Genomic DNA, 14,505 nt, shown 5'->3' with positions numbered 1-14,505 from the left:
CTACAGACATACTGAGTAGGTTGAGAGTCCAAAAAGAAGAATTTTTATCTGAAGACTGGAGATGGACGGATTATATGAGAAGATGACGGTCATGGCGGCAGTGAGTCTGGCTGTCTTGGCCACGGTGAGGTCGTCCCCAGTGGTGGGACCGGAGCCTATCCGCTGTGCCCCTTGTACCCAGGAGAAACTGAACCATTGTCCTGCCATTCCAGCAGATTGCAAGCAGGTGCTGAGGGAGCCCGGCTGTGGCTGCTGCATGGCCTGCGCTCTGGAGAAAGGGGCATCCTGTGGGGTTCACACAGCCCACTGCGGTGAGGGTCTCCGCTGCACTCCCAGGCCCGGTGAGGCCAGGCCTCTACATGCTCTGACCAGAGGACAGGGGGTCTGCACTGAAGACCTAGGCCAAGGTGGTTTCAGTGTTTCATGGTTTTCTTTGTCACATATCTTCACTGTTGATATTTGTTACTTTTAAGATCTTAAAATGTTAAAATGTGACCTCAAAGAATTACATAAGCAACATTTAAGTCAAAAGTTTTTTCTTAAATGTTTATTTTACTTGTTCAGAGGAAGCTGATGGAGTCCCTGACCACGGCTCCCTGCACTACCTGTTGGGGCTCAACCACCCGTTGGACCACCAAGACACTGCTGAGGGCCAGGAGAGTATCAAGGCCAAAGTCAATGCCATCCGCAACAAGCTGGTACAACAGGTGAGGAAAAGCTGCAAGATGATGCAAAGTAATTTACCTTCCTTCCACAAGAGGGAGCAGTGAGAACTGAGAGAGAGATAACTGAGATTAATGTCATTTTACAGTGAATGTGTGGATGTCTTTCTCACTGTTTGTCTTTCTTTTTTTTTTTGCACAGGGTCCTTGTCACATTGAACTGCATGCAGCACTGGACATGATAGCCAGCTCCCAGCAGAAACTAGGAGAGAAGTTCACAACTTTCTACCTCCCCAACTGTGATAAGCACGGCTTCTACAAGGCCAAGCAGGTGAGATAACTTGAGGATCTCACAATAAAATTCACTCTGCCTGTTGAAAGGGATTCCTCTGAAGGTACTGAGTGATTTATTCATGTGGTTCCCATCTCTGTTTCTCTTTCAGTGTGAGTCATCTCTGGTCGGACCGCCCGCTCGCTGCTGGTGTGTCTCTTCCTGGAATGGGAAGAAGATCCCAGGCTCGAGTGACCTCCTCGGTGACTCAGAGTGTCATCAAGAAGTCACTTACTGAAGGATGGACTCTGTTATCACTCATAAACACACTTGCCCACACACACACACACACACGGACACAAGGAAACACAAAAATACATATTGTGTTTCCTATATTTAACCTAACATCAGGTGAATGTGTAAATATACATGCAACAACCTGATGAATTTACTTAAAAAAAAAACAAAAAAAACACAAGATGTAAAATATTATTTCCGAGGGGAACTTTCCTCTCATTTTATTTACATGTATGTATCAAGACTTATTTATTCAGTACTTGTATATTCTTACTAGCATTAACCATTTGTCATTTTTAGATTTTTTATATGTTTGCCTATTTTTTCAATTGTAAATAGGGCAACACTGTATACATTTGTATTTCTGACTAAATAACTCCATTGCTCAAAAACCACAGGTCCGCAGCTCTGCCAAGCCCATTTCAGAGTCTTCAGGATCAGTTTTTTTTTTTTTCCAATTCATTCAAACCTGGAGCTGTGCACGGCACGAAACAACACAGCCGCTCATTCATTCAACATGTTGACATTGTCTGAATGTATCTCCATTGGCGTTTCCTCAATGGGTATTGGGGGAAATACTTAAAGTGCCGCAAATATGTGCACGGTGGCCAAGCACAAACATATCAAGGCTCATCCAAGCCACCGTGAGGTTTGGGATGGGTTGTTCTGCATTTGTCTACCTCTACTAGTCTCTGCAGGTTCTACAGGTTTAGCAGAAGATTGCTGAGGGCTCCTCTCAGTTACACCTTTCTGACTTTTATTCGCCTAGAGGGTCATTGTGCTCTTTTTCGACCTATTCTAGCATCTATTCTATAGTATTTATTATGATTCACTCATGTGTTTATGCTTTTGTTGTTGAGGTCATGTGCAGTGGACCAAAACTGTTCATGAATGCTGTTTGCCAGGAACGCTGCTGCTATTCCATTACTGGTTTTGTTGAAACAATGTATATATTCTTCTAATTCTGTGGACGTGTATCTAATTAAAGTATTATTTCATCCTGATGGCCTCATGTGTAAATGTGTCAGTCTTTCCCGCACACACGAGAGGGTAAAATAGAGAGGAAAAAAAGGAAACTTAAACACCTGGATAATTTTATACTGCCTTTATTAAGTAAAAATAGACCTCTGAGATTTGCATTGTACATGCAAACAGCGTATTTACTTAAACAAGGTAAGTGATGAAAATTATCACTGGCAAGACAGAGATCAGAGATAACGGTTTGTGGCCTTTATCCCAAAGAATCCAGCTTATGCAAAATGACAATAAAAACATTAACAACCACAGTACTTATGAAAGGACATGTTCCTCTGTCTGTAGCTTAAAATCCAGCATAAAAAACTTGATATGCTCTGTAGTGTTTGAGCTGCACAGTCCTGTCCAACTCCCTGAGGAGCAGGAAGCAACTGGAAAAAACAAAAAAAAACAAAACATAATTCATAAGAGTAGAAATTCATTGTAAGGCAACCAGGAAGGCACTGCATGCTTACTCCGAAAGACGTATTTGAACATACATTTATCGTTGTCATGACCACACACAATGTCTTTATAACAAATCACAAGCATACAAATTATGATTATACATCACAAGCATGTACACGTGTGTAATGCCACGTAACTGTGCGTAAATGAAGAGTACTCTCATCGATGCTTGTGACAAGTACAAAATGTCTCTGTGTATAATAATCAAAATTTGGGCCTCTGAGAGAAATTCATTAAGTGTATCCTCTTCTCAGACGCCGTCCAGGTTGCGTTCAGACACAAACAGCTTATGAAGAATCCATCCCGTCGTAGAAAAGTACAGAATGTATCTAGCGACACAAGAGGATTTTTTCCTCCTGGTACTCTTCCTCTGTTCCCCCTGCACTGCCTCAGAAAAAGGTCCCACAGGCAACAGATAGAAATAGCAAACATCCATATATCGGCTGAGCCATCTCTTGACCTCTCTCCCAATATCCTCAGTGTCTCCATTTGTTTACAATTCTTCTTGCTCTCACTCCCACCCTCCCTCCCTCCGTCCTGCTCTGCTCCTATTGGCTCTCAGAGTTGTAGTACTGGGCGTCTCCTCGCTCCTTCCCATCAAAACCTGGCAAAGGCTGCCCGTATTTGTCCACACACCAACAGAAGCCTCGCTTTCTGCCTTTGGATGGACGGCACTGAAAGTGAGAGAAGGGACAAGGTGAAGGGAGGGAAGAAAAATGGCAGCTAAATGTGCAAATCCAGTTGAATATGCAGCATTATGGGTAACAAGCCACTTTAGTCAATGAAGTAGAACAGCAATAGTTAAGAGGCATTAATGGTCAGATTGTGCTGAGTCGACGCAGCCTTGGCTATCCAACACGCTGTGGTATTTTGAGCTGCTTTTATGGTCTACCTCCTGTTACACACACATATAGAGACCTTTAAGGTAAACAGAAACCTGGTAAAATATTTGCTTAGTCCCGTTTGTGAACAACTGAGAACCAAGATCTATTTTCAGAAGCTGGTGGCCAGTACGAATCATCTGTTGCTGATTATACCCCACAGCTCCAAATTATGGGTACTACAAATGACTTACAGAGTCTGTAGAGCTACCCAAGGGCTGTTATTTTACTGCCAATTTTACTAAAGGTCAACCTCCACTCTAGTAAAACATGCAGCCATTCATTTCAAGGGCTAAAGCAACTGTGCTGTTGCTCCACAGAGGAGTCAGAGCTGATCAGGATGGGAGACATCCTTATTTAGTTCAATATTTCAACTGGGTTTGACTGAGTCTGATCTTAACTGAAGTAAGACTCTCTTGCTATCAGACCATTGCTGCATAGGAAAGTAGAGGAGAGGAAGATCTTTATATGTTCAATTTCAAAAATGTACATATATACCATATATATAATTTTGTCTGCATAATGTATGGACAAAAGCATGTGTCGTAAAGGGTTTTCAATTTCAGTTGCAAATATGAAAGTATTGCAGGAAAAAAAACTAGTACAGTAATCAAAACTTAGGCTACTTAAAGCACAGCTTACTGAAAACGTGCAATTTCCAACATTTGTTCTGTACTGGGCAGTCTGTTCTCTACGGAGACATTTACTGCTATTAAGAGATTCTTTTGCTTCAAATCATGCAAACGTCCAAATTAAAGTGACCGACAAAGTGAAATGTCAGCCACTCCTTCAGCGCCTGAGGGCTCCACGCAGTGCACTCGCTCCATTCTACATAAACAAAGACAATGAGCCTGGCGTTGTGTGGCTGGTTATGAGATGATTGCAGGTCAAGGAGAACACTTCCATTAAGCAGGAGGGACTGCTATGTAATAAGAAAAGCTGCCTTGGTGATGCAGTGGCGCGGGAGCTCTAAGTGCCTCCATATGAATGCGTCAGAACCACTCATTTATTACAACCCGATCGTGGGTGAACCATGTGAGCGTGGGGATAGCTGCAGCTCTATTTCTGTGCCTGCTTCTCAAAAGTCCAGCAATTATGGGGCGAGCGCATCGGGTGCCGGTGGCCACCTTGACGTCTGTCTCCCTGGGAGGGTTCCCGTTAAACGGCCATCGTCCCAGCCGTCAACCCCACTGGGGTTTGGCCCCTGTGGTTCTTGTCTCCAGAGCCAGTGGCTAGGGTCTACCTCACTGGTGTGGTGGTGCAATGATGAGGCTCTAATAACTACCGATGAATACAGGAGGACAGCTACAAATCTGTAATTGGGCTGCAGGAGACCTAAAGTTTGAGTCACTATACTTCAGCTTTGAATCTTTATTAATGTAGCCTGTAAAAAAAGGAAATGCGTGCTTCCTTTTTACAGCTAAGTAACAAGATTTTATCATGCTAATTAAATGATGTGTGGCCTCTCGTGAAATGTATCATCTTATTCATGAAGTATCAAGTGTCTTTGCTCTGAATGTGCTTCTTTACCTGCTTTTTCTTATAGAAGCCCTTCTTGTCACAGTTTGGTATGCGGAAACCTCTGGGGTTGAGAATGTCTGTAATCTTGAGGCTGCTGAGAATGCTCTCAATCTCTCTCCGACAGGGACCCTACACATGAGGGAACACATAAGCAGTTACTGCACTTTCTCCAATACTTCAACATCACTGGCTCAAACGTTAAGAAATCTGAACGCGGCTGATGCTTTTAAGCACGAGCTATTTCCTTTCGCAGAGTGATATTTGTCATGACTTCTCTGGGTTTGTGAATAAAGACGTTAACAAAGCTGACTCACGCTGCATCACACTGCTTCGCTGTAATGCCTAAACAATGGTGGCAGCAATATGAAAGAGGTGACGGATGAGAAATGAATTCATCTGACCGACTTGTAGAGGCTTAACAGTCTGCCAAAGCTGCTTAGAACTCTTACAATTTACACAAAAGATGGGGGATAAAGTGAATTCAAAGAGCTCAAAGAGGGAGCCAAAAGGCTTGTCCTCAAGTCCAAGTACTCCAGTCACTAATCAAAGCAGCCAGTCAAAGCCCATTACTAGTGTGTGCTCACTTCTCTGGCCAAAGAGAAGATCAAAATAGCAGCAGGGCTTCCCAACAGGCACTCACATAGGCCAATCCATCATTCGCTGGCTCTCAGTACACCCGGCACGCGGACGCCTTGTGGCCAAACAACCGCCTGACCCAGGTCAGCCGCAGGGCCATCGTACCCGCTCGCTGCCATGCCATTCTATTGCTCATGATGCCTGCCAACCGTCAGCACCGCTACCCAAAACATTTCATCACCCGCAGGGAGAGAAAAACACCAAACACAGAGGAAGAGGAGAAAAACATTCCTCCAGTATGCTCTGAAGACAGGAAAATATTGGTTGTGGTACTTACATACTCAGGCTCCTGTTTGGTCTCTAGAGAAAAGTTTTGTTGGTCTGTGATGAGTGGTCCCGGGAGCTCCTCCATTTTAAAGCTCTGGGTTCTTTTCTGCTGCTCTCTTCTTAGAACTTCAGACTTGGCAGAGGGGAAAAAGGGGTAAGGCGGAGGTCTCAGGGGTCCCATGGGTCTGTGGGTGCTGTACAATGTTTGAAGGCTTGAGCCAGTGGAATTCCGCTCCTCGTCCTGAGTCTCAATGTTCTCTGCTAAAGTTTGAGAACAACATGTGTTTATTCAAAACAGTGTACTAAGATATAGGTACATAACCTTTCATTTCAAGTTTTTCTTTTCTCCCTGCTGATTCAAATGTACTGTGGGAAGTCAGTTTGACAGTTCATAATTGTGAGATAATATGCTGCGCATTTTTCAATTTTGGCAGGAAATGAATAAAAATGTATAAGAGGATCTCCAGGATTCACCCTAATCACCCTAACATGAGAATCTACACTTAGTCTTTGCCAAAGTATTCAGGGAGGTTTAGGTATTCTACACCTCTCTGATAATGGGTTGCACCTCTCATTTACACAATCAAGGTCTCAGTATGGTCTAAAAATCATTTTTATCCTCATGATCCAACCTTTCTTTCTGTGAAAAGATATTTTAATAGGCGAAGCTGGATTTTTGTCATCTGTAAACTCCTAATCTCTTAACATTTACCACAAATAAACTGCCAAATCACTTTTAAGATTATGTAACTACTTTTTTTTGTGATTAGCATCCTGTAGGTTTAGTGAGGGAAATAAACAAAACTTTGTATACATTTACTGCACATTTACATGCTTGTCTGACGCCTTTAAGCCGTTCTTAAACCTGTGATAACCTACTATCTAAAGTAAATAAAGATTAAAGGTGCACGCAAAAGAATTACCTGGTAGCTCATTGACTGGAGGTGTTGGTCTGGGGGTGAGTCGTTTATTAGTAGCGTTTGCACAAATCCCCCGTCCCTCCAGCAGAGCCTGCAGAGGTTTCGTCTCACCGGGCTGATGCTGACATGTCAGCCCGGAGCCACATCTCCCGGTGTACACGCCGCACGGCTGGCCGAAGCTCAGCGCGCAAGTCATGCAGCAGCCGCAGCCGGGTTCGCGGACTCTCTCGGCGCAGTCCTTGGGTAAAGGTTTGCACAAAAGCCGCGCTCCAACATCACATGGCTCGCATCTGATCACCGGTCCGACCGCACCTGACCTCCGGGTAAACGATGCCAGGACAAAAGTCATGCAAAGTGCGCGGAAACAGGAATCCATTGTGTCGTCTGAGAGCATATAGTGTCAAAAGTGAGGAAGCGCAACTGCGTCCTGCTGTGGTGACTTTTTTCACTGGGCAGCTTCTCTCTCTCATTCACATAAAGCCACCGGACAAAACATCTCAATATATAGACCCCAGTGACTGTAGTCACACCCCCGAATAGCTTGTGGTCTACTGATGAATTGCCTCGACTCCGTTATTTCTTTAAAACCATCAGAGTAATATGTTGGGGGGTTTTCAGACCAGTCAAACATTTAGTGTCCATTTAACAGAAATCTCGCTTTTTTCTTTTTTTTAAGCCTATAAATTAATTTACCTTTTTCTTGCCTTTATCTCCAGCTGAGAGATTTGTGTTGGCTCTTAATATTCTGAATGCATTTCATTAAATAACGCAGTTGTAATGTCGTTCAACACACATTCAAGGAAATAATCATGCTGCTTAAGAGACAAATCCACAGAAATATTTTAAATGTGAATCAAGTGCATCAGGTCTCTGTTTGTAAAGCCCACACACAGAAGTAGGTCCAAGCATCTGTCATGCGTGGAGCCATTCATAGGGGGCGCCAAATGTGTATGTGTGTGTGTCTGTGTTTGTGTGTGTGTGTGTGTGTGTGTGTGTGTGCGCGCGCGCGCGCGCGTGTGTGTTTGTGTGTGTGCTCGTGTGTCAGGCATTTACAGCAATCTCCACACTGGTGCAGCTTAAATCAAAATTCTCAATGAGTCACTGTTACCTGCACTGAACTTAATAAGAGGCTTAAGAGGCGTAATTGCTATATTGGTGAGTGTATTCGTGCTTGTGTGTGCTTAGTGATTGTACAAGTTTTTCATGTACAACTGTTGGTGAGTGTGTGAGTATATGTGTGTGTATATGTCCACTGATCCGCAGCCCAAGAAGCTGCACATGACCCTACATGACCTGTATATGGTTTAAGCGCATAAACTGTGACCAATCCATAGCTGACTGTAAGCTGATCATTTTAAGCTTTGATACAGTGTAAGCTACAGCAGGCAGTACTGTAACAAATGACATACTAAAGAATATATACAAAGCCAGAGGGGGAATGTATCTAAGTACACTTACTCACATGTTGTACTTAACTGCAATTTTGTCATAGCTACTTGTACACCTTCTTTACTTCAGTGTTTCCATTTTAATGCCACTTTATACTTCTATTCAACTACATTCCAGAGGCAAATATTGTACTATTTACTTAACTACATTTGACAGCTGTATTACTTTTGCAGATTGATATTTTGCATACAAAACATATGGTTATCTTGTCAAATATGATGCATTTTTTATAGATGAAACAACAGAATGTGAAATTGTTTACATTAGCTTCACCATGACTATCTTGAATAATGAGAATGCTGCTTACACATAAAGGCATCAGTTATAATATTATCATGTATAACAATATAATGCTGATAGGCAGGTTATTTTTACTAGCCTGTCCATTTTTTAATCAAAACAAATTGAAACACTGCACAGATCCAAGTGTGCGGAAATCTCTTTTGTCAGTTTGGACTCATTGATGCTTCCAGCACCAAGATTTAGCCGGGTGGAGCATCATCCTGCAATAACAACATAATGCTGAAGGCTGTTTTTCTGCATAGTGAGCCCTTTTATGTTTGATCTTTTTAGGTTCATTTTGTCAGTATTTAGTTATTCCTCATTACTCCTTTGCTAATAGTACTGCTTCACTTAAGTTTAGGATCTGAATGCTTCTTCCACCACTGTACAACACATGCATCTATATACGCTGTATATAATTTACTAATTACCTTCTTAACCTTTAGACATCCATATATCTTATTTCTTTATGCTTGTGTGCAGGTTATGTGATGTAAATATATTTTATTTATCTCATGTCTTGGCATTTTCAAGTCACTCTGTAGAACTCACAATTTTATTTTGCTTCACATCGTCTCATTGTCACATGAACTGTATATTTGCAGGGATGGACATCTTTGTTCTCAGTCGCAGGCTAGATGTTTGATGCAAGGCCGGGTTTTGCAAATGGGAAAAAGATGAGATTCTTTAGTAAACATGTTTCATGTGGGTGAGTTGAAAGTCCGGAAATAATTCAGCCACAAGATCTGCTGCTTTTATAATTCTAAACACTCAGTCTTGTTCATAACATGAAGGGAAACTACCAACCGGACATAATTCAAGGTGATCTGCCCATATGGTATTCAGTGTTTTTGAGTCATGCAAAAACCTCATGTACCTGCTCCTCACACACACAGTGAAGCACTGGTCTCTGAACTTGTTGTTAGGACGTGTGACATAGTTGGGCCTGTTCTGCTCATTTGTCAGTGCTACAAACAGACCTTAAAATAAGGACACATACCACACATGTAAGTGAGAAAATTCCTGAGTAATTACATCTGTAGCGTTTTTAGGTCCACTATTAATTGGTTACAGATGAGAGAGGACAAAATGTCCAAAATACCTCAAAAGAATAACAGCAGGAGAGGCGAGGTGTCCAGTTCCTCTTTGCTTTTGAAATGTCTTGGAAGCCAGTGTCAAATCAGTTGCCAACAAGCCCTGGCGTACTGCCGCCTGTTAACAGACAGGTCTACAGCAGAGCAGTGCTCAGTGGAATGCCAAACATTTGTTTCATATGCAGAAAAAAAAAGCCTGCTGATTTTTCTCCCTCTCCTCCACTCAGAGCTCCTTGGAAGGGGGTCTCTCAGCCACCTGTGCATATTCAGCATAGCAGAAGCGAGCGTCGGGCACAGGGAGTAATGTACTGAAGGAATGTCGTCCCGCAGAGCAGCCACTCAATAAAGAGGGAGTGTGAAGAATGTGCTTTTGCACACACAGGATATTACTGTACATGTGTTTAACATAACCTGCTGTCAAAGGCTACGCCGGCCAACCACAACTGTTTGTCAAATCCTAATCCGGAGCAATTTTCCACTGTTTTAAGATGATGTGGACAAATCAGATACACCCGCTTGAAGCTCTTGTGGCTGCAGAGCGGCCTGCGTTGACCACAGCAGCCGGGCTGTAGCTTACTGCGCTGAAGCTAAATATAAACTGGCTGTTGGATGACTGCCACTGGAATCACACATTTCATCACATACATTTTCACCTTTAGTCTTATTAAACTATTAAGTTGATGCCTTGAATAATTATTTTCCTAATGTCTGCTTAATAATGCTGTTATTATAATATTTCTGTCCCTGTATTTAATATTACAACACAGCTGTCAACTTCAGCCAATAAAGGGTCAGTTCACCCGAATCATGAAAAAATTGATACATTACAAACTCTTTGCATGGGACATTTGCAAGGAAAAGTGTGAAAATGTAGTTTGGGTGAACTATACCTATAACAAAATTTATGGTGATGTCTTTTAGGAATGAATAGTCTCACTTGAGTTAATCAGGGGCAGATAGGAATAATATATTGTTCACATTACTGGTGGATGATTAGCATGCTGTATTATTAGTCATCTGAGGATAAGTAACTTAAATTCAACATACAGAGATTTATTCCTTTCATTAGGAAGTAAGTGTTGTGTATTACTTTGATTTATGTAATATGTAACAATGCTTCTTCCTGCACCCTTCTCAGCGCTGGCTGTGAGTGTGATCTCATCCAAGTGCTCTGTAGAGATGGAGGGAATGGTGTTACTGTAGTGACGGGGGAAAGCACAAGAATCTGCAGCAAAGGCCAAAGCTCAAAGACTGAAAAGCACATAGTTTAATCAGCTGGAGGCCTGCAGAACATGTCTGGGTTAACCCAGGAGAAGGGTATGTATGCATGGGTGAGTACATAGCCCTCACTCTCTAACAATCAACTCTTTTCCCATTCTTATTTGGAATTTGGGATGGTGGTGGGGGTCTAATGTGTTTCTGTGTGTGGAGAGAGTGTGTGGGTGCTATATGTAGGTGTGTTGGAGTAAGAGAGGAGGGGTGAGACTGTTAGGGAATGAGGCTGCCGCAGATCCCATGACAAGTCTGGTATGGTCACTGTTTTTCTTTTTCCCCCCATATAGTCTCATGACCGTCTCTCGTATAATTGCCCCTGTCTGAGACGTTTTCGAGCAGACTCTCATCACAAATGAATTGGACACTAAGGTCTCTATTATGATTAATATGATCATCTTTTCCCTTTGATTCTGCTCTGACTGGCACTCATACAGAGTAACAACAATTATCCGATTATTAGATGTGGTTTGAATGGCGAACAAAATAAAGAGCCAAAAGTGCAAAGGTCACCTTTCATCTAATTCCAGGGTCGGTTAATTATTTTTTGGAGTGGTCTGTTCGAGGAGCTGTCATGGTCCCCATTTCTCGAGGCTTGGCCCCTGAGGCAGTCCAAGGCTGTAATTAGGCCTGAGCAAAGTGGAGGACGGAGAGAGAGGAGCTCTCAGCATTCAGTCTGACAGATTGCAGAGTGCTCGGAAGTGGGCTGAGAGTGGCGCCGCTCACTTTGGGCCCCCGAATCCCCCCCAGACAGCATCACTTCCTATGTCTGTATTTGTTTGTCTCATATAGACACATCAGGGCTTTTTAACATGTTTTTACACATGTATGTACATTTCCTCAGATGTGCTCTGTCACTGAGTCATGTTATTAACAGAATAATATAGTGTAGAAACAGTTTCCAATTACGTGCAAAGTAATTTTTCATTTATGCTGTATTTAGTAGTCTTTTCCTTCAGTGTTTTTATCCACAACAATGGTGTCAATTGATTTAGATAAAAATGAAAAAGACAGCAATACAAGTCATTTATTCTTGCAAAGTCATGTACAGTGTCATACTACACCGGCACACCATTGCTCATCAAAGACAAAATTATAGCTGGTGGTGGAGGGAATATCCCTTACAGATGCAGACCCTATAATGCTCCATTTACTTTATAAGTGATGGTGGTCTGTGGCTGTAAGATGTGGTTTGATGCTGAAATGGAGAGAAAAGACAGAGAGTTATCACTGTTGGATCTTGAGCACTGAATAAAAAGTTTAAACTGTCACTGACAGGTTCACCAAGCTGTGGAAAGGTACTAATCTAATATATTTTCTACAGAGAGGAAGTATGTAGAGACAAATGGCTCTTTCTTCTTCTTCGTCTTCCAGGGGTACATGGAAACAATGAATAGTACAAACCTCTGTAAAAAAAAAGAAGAGGTGAAATCTGATTAACAAAGATGGAAAATCCCCTCCTTATCATTTCACTCTTGCATCTCTTTTTTTTTTTTTTACAATGAATGTCTTCCCTCAAATCAATTTTCTTAGCTCTGTTACCTTTACCACCACCTACAGACCACTGGGAAAAATTCCACTCTCTAATTTTTATGAGAGAAAAAAAAATCCAGACTCAAACCCAAACCCTCAAAAGACAAAAACGGAAGGGAGATTTGGTCTCCCCAACTTCCTGTGGTATTACTGGTCATTTGTACTGCATCCTGTCTCCAAATAGTTCAATCCTACTGCTCATGTGTCTTTGGGGCCAATAGAAGAGAACATTGTGTATCCTCACAGGTTACAAGACCTGATCCACTCCAACATCCAACAATCACAAAAGAAATTTGGCTGTATCATTAAAGAAGTAATCACTGTTCGGCTCTTCAAAATTATTCCGAACCGGTGTCTTCAATCACCACATATTTCATAATAATATTCTCAGATTTCATGGGCAACCAAGTGGGGTTCAAAACAGATGCTTGAATTTTTCATTTTCGCCTGCTTGTTAATCTTTTTTGATTAATGCATGGACATTTGAGCTAACATTTATTTACTTTTTTGTGGCTTAACAAATTTGCAGCCCCATTCCTATGCAGTATAATTGCGTTTAAATCTCAATAAAACTAATTGATCACACACAAAAAAAGGTACCACTTACTTTACACCTCCACTCAAACCATGTAAACACAAATTCACTTCACAAAGGCAACGCTTGACCTTACTGCTTGTTGTTTCCAGTCCAGTGACCATGGCCTATTGAGAACCCTCCAAGGCTTCAGCTCGCTGACATCTGGGAGTAAAGAGAGAAAGCATCTTGTGAACTTCCAGTTAATGGGTCACCTTTACTTCCAGTGAGGTCAGTCTATGTTGGGCACAGAAATTTGCAGCTTCGACACTATGCATGAACTTTGATTCTGGAGAAAAATATTAGATTTACTCAACTGCTCATTCATGACTAATGATTGATCCATTAATGATGTTGAGTGTCAACTTCCCTCCATAACATCTCCTCATCTTGACCTGACCTGAACTATTACATGGCCTGATGAGAAAGCCCATATCTCACAGTGTCTTTTCAAGATTTCAGCGTCTGTTGAAAACCAAACAGGGGCCTCAAATTGTGCAGCCATCCCAGAATGCACTTTCTATTTTTTGCTCCCCAACCTTTGTTCTGCCTCAGAGGAAAGAGATGAGCCCTGCCCCTCTAATTAAGTGGCCGTAAAAATGCTGCCGAGCTGGGGTGCTCAGAGGAATGAGAATGAGCTCCGTCAGCCTGATAAACAGGGCCTTTCAACCTCCATATTGTCCACAAAATGAAACTTGATTGGCTAGAAGTGAACAATATAGATCTGTGAAGTGTATTAGAAAGCTGGCATTTATTGAGACAGACGTTCTGTATGTGAAAGGCTTAATCAGTGTCTGTTATGGGTCTCTGGTCAGGTCAGACATGTCAACACAATAGCATTATTATTAGAATTACAGAAGCTCACCAGCAATGGTCATGGTTAGATTAAGGGTTGGAAAATAGGTCTAATTCTGCTCTTAGGCAATTTCTTGTATGTTTTTCTTGTAAGCACTTCTCCTATGTCATTAATCGGCTTGATAATAGTATATATTAAGTCATATAAATCAAGTTTGATAGGGAATTATTGAGAGTTGGGGCCTACATAACTCTCATGTGCACACACTGTTATTACCTATGTGAAATATTGTCTCTCCTGACAGGTTCCTCTGTAGTCTAATAATGTTGCCTGGTTTTCTGGACTTTCCCCGGCTTCTTTTATTTCAAGGCCACTCCGCACTAAATAACAGAGGAAGACGGGCTCTGCAGCAGTCTGCAGTCGCCACACCTGGGCTTTCACTTCCTTCCTGCCCTCCCCGGGAATTCTTCACTTTCACCACCTGCAGAGGGACAGTAGTGAAGGAGGGGGGGGAGGAGGAGGAGGGTCCCCATTACACCTTTCCTCCCTCTTTGGCTCTGCAATTTTA

General features: G+C 42.2%; 2 protein-coding genes across 3 annotated transcripts; one reads left to right on the top strand and one right to left on the bottom strand.

Moving 5' to 3' along the window:
* Window positions 1-9: 9 nt before the first annotated feature.
* On the top strand, window positions 10-2,234 carry LOC122994165 (insulin-like growth factor-binding protein 1). The gene is made up of 4 exons (XM_044368715.1): window positions 10-407; window positions 565-707; window positions 865-993; window positions 1,106-2,234. Exons 1-4 carry the CDS (start codon window positions 62-64, stop codon window positions 1,229-1,231), a joined length of 744 nt encoding a protein of 247 aa, XP_044224650.1. The 5' UTR covers window positions 10-61; the 3' UTR covers window positions 1,232-2,234.
* Window positions 2,235-3,248: 1,014 nt separating this feature from the next.
* Window positions 3,249-7,422, bottom strand: LOC122994163 (insulin-like growth factor-binding protein 3). 2 transcript variants are annotated; one of them, XM_044368710.1, is made up of 4 exons: window positions 6,941-7,422; window positions 6,028-6,278; window positions 5,124-5,243; window positions 3,249-3,386 (listed from the first exon to the last, which is right to left on the bottom strand). In XM_044368710.1, exons 1-4 carry the CDS (start codon window positions 7,329-7,331, stop codon window positions 3,261-3,263), a joined length of 888 nt encoding a protein of 295 aa, XP_044224645.1. In that variant the 5' UTR covers window positions 7,332-7,422; the 3' UTR covers window positions 3,249-3,260. The 2 variants fall into 2 exon arrangements, with proteins under 2 accessions (XP_044224645.1, XP_044224646.1); XM_044368711.1 differs by lacking the exon at window positions 5,124-5,243.
* Window positions 7,423-14,505: the final 7,083 nt, after the last annotated feature.

The sequence above is a fragment of the Thunnus albacares genome, chromosome 12 (assembly GCF_914725855.1).
Source record: "Thunnus albacares chromosome 12, fThuAlb1.1, whole genome shotgun sequence".
Lineage (NCBI taxonomy): Eukaryota > Metazoa > Chordata > Actinopteri > Scombriformes > Scombridae > Thunnus > Thunnus albacares.
This window is presented reverse-complemented; position numbering and strand designations above follow the sequence as displayed.

Excerpts from the sequence above, each read along its gene's own strand:
- LOC122994165 (XM_044368715.1), top strand. The coding sequence starts at position 62 with ATGGACGGATTATATGAGAAGATGACGGTCATGGCGGCAGTGAGTCTG. Across the intron at positions 708-864 it reads GCAACAAGCTGGTACAACAG|GGTCCTTGTCACATTGAACT; the intron begins GTGAGGAAAAGC and ends TTTTTTGCACAG. Across the intron at positions 994-1,105 it reads GCTTCTACAAGGCCAAGCAG|TGTGAGTCATCTCTGGTCGG; the intron begins GTGAGATAACTT and ends TTTCTCTTTCAG.
- LOC122994163 (XM_044368710.1), bottom strand. The coding sequence starts at position 7,331 with ATGCTCTCAGACGACACAATGGATTCCTGTTTCCGCGCACTTTGCATG. Across the intron at positions 6,279-6,940 it reads TCCAGTCAATGAGCTACCAG|CAGAGAACATTGAGACTCAG; the intron begins GTAATTCTTTTG and ends CTCAAACTTTAG. Across the intron at positions 5,244-6,027 it reads CCAAACAGGAGCCTGAGTAT|GGTCCCTGTCGGAGAGAGAT; the intron begins GTAAGTACCACA and ends CCTCATGTGTAG.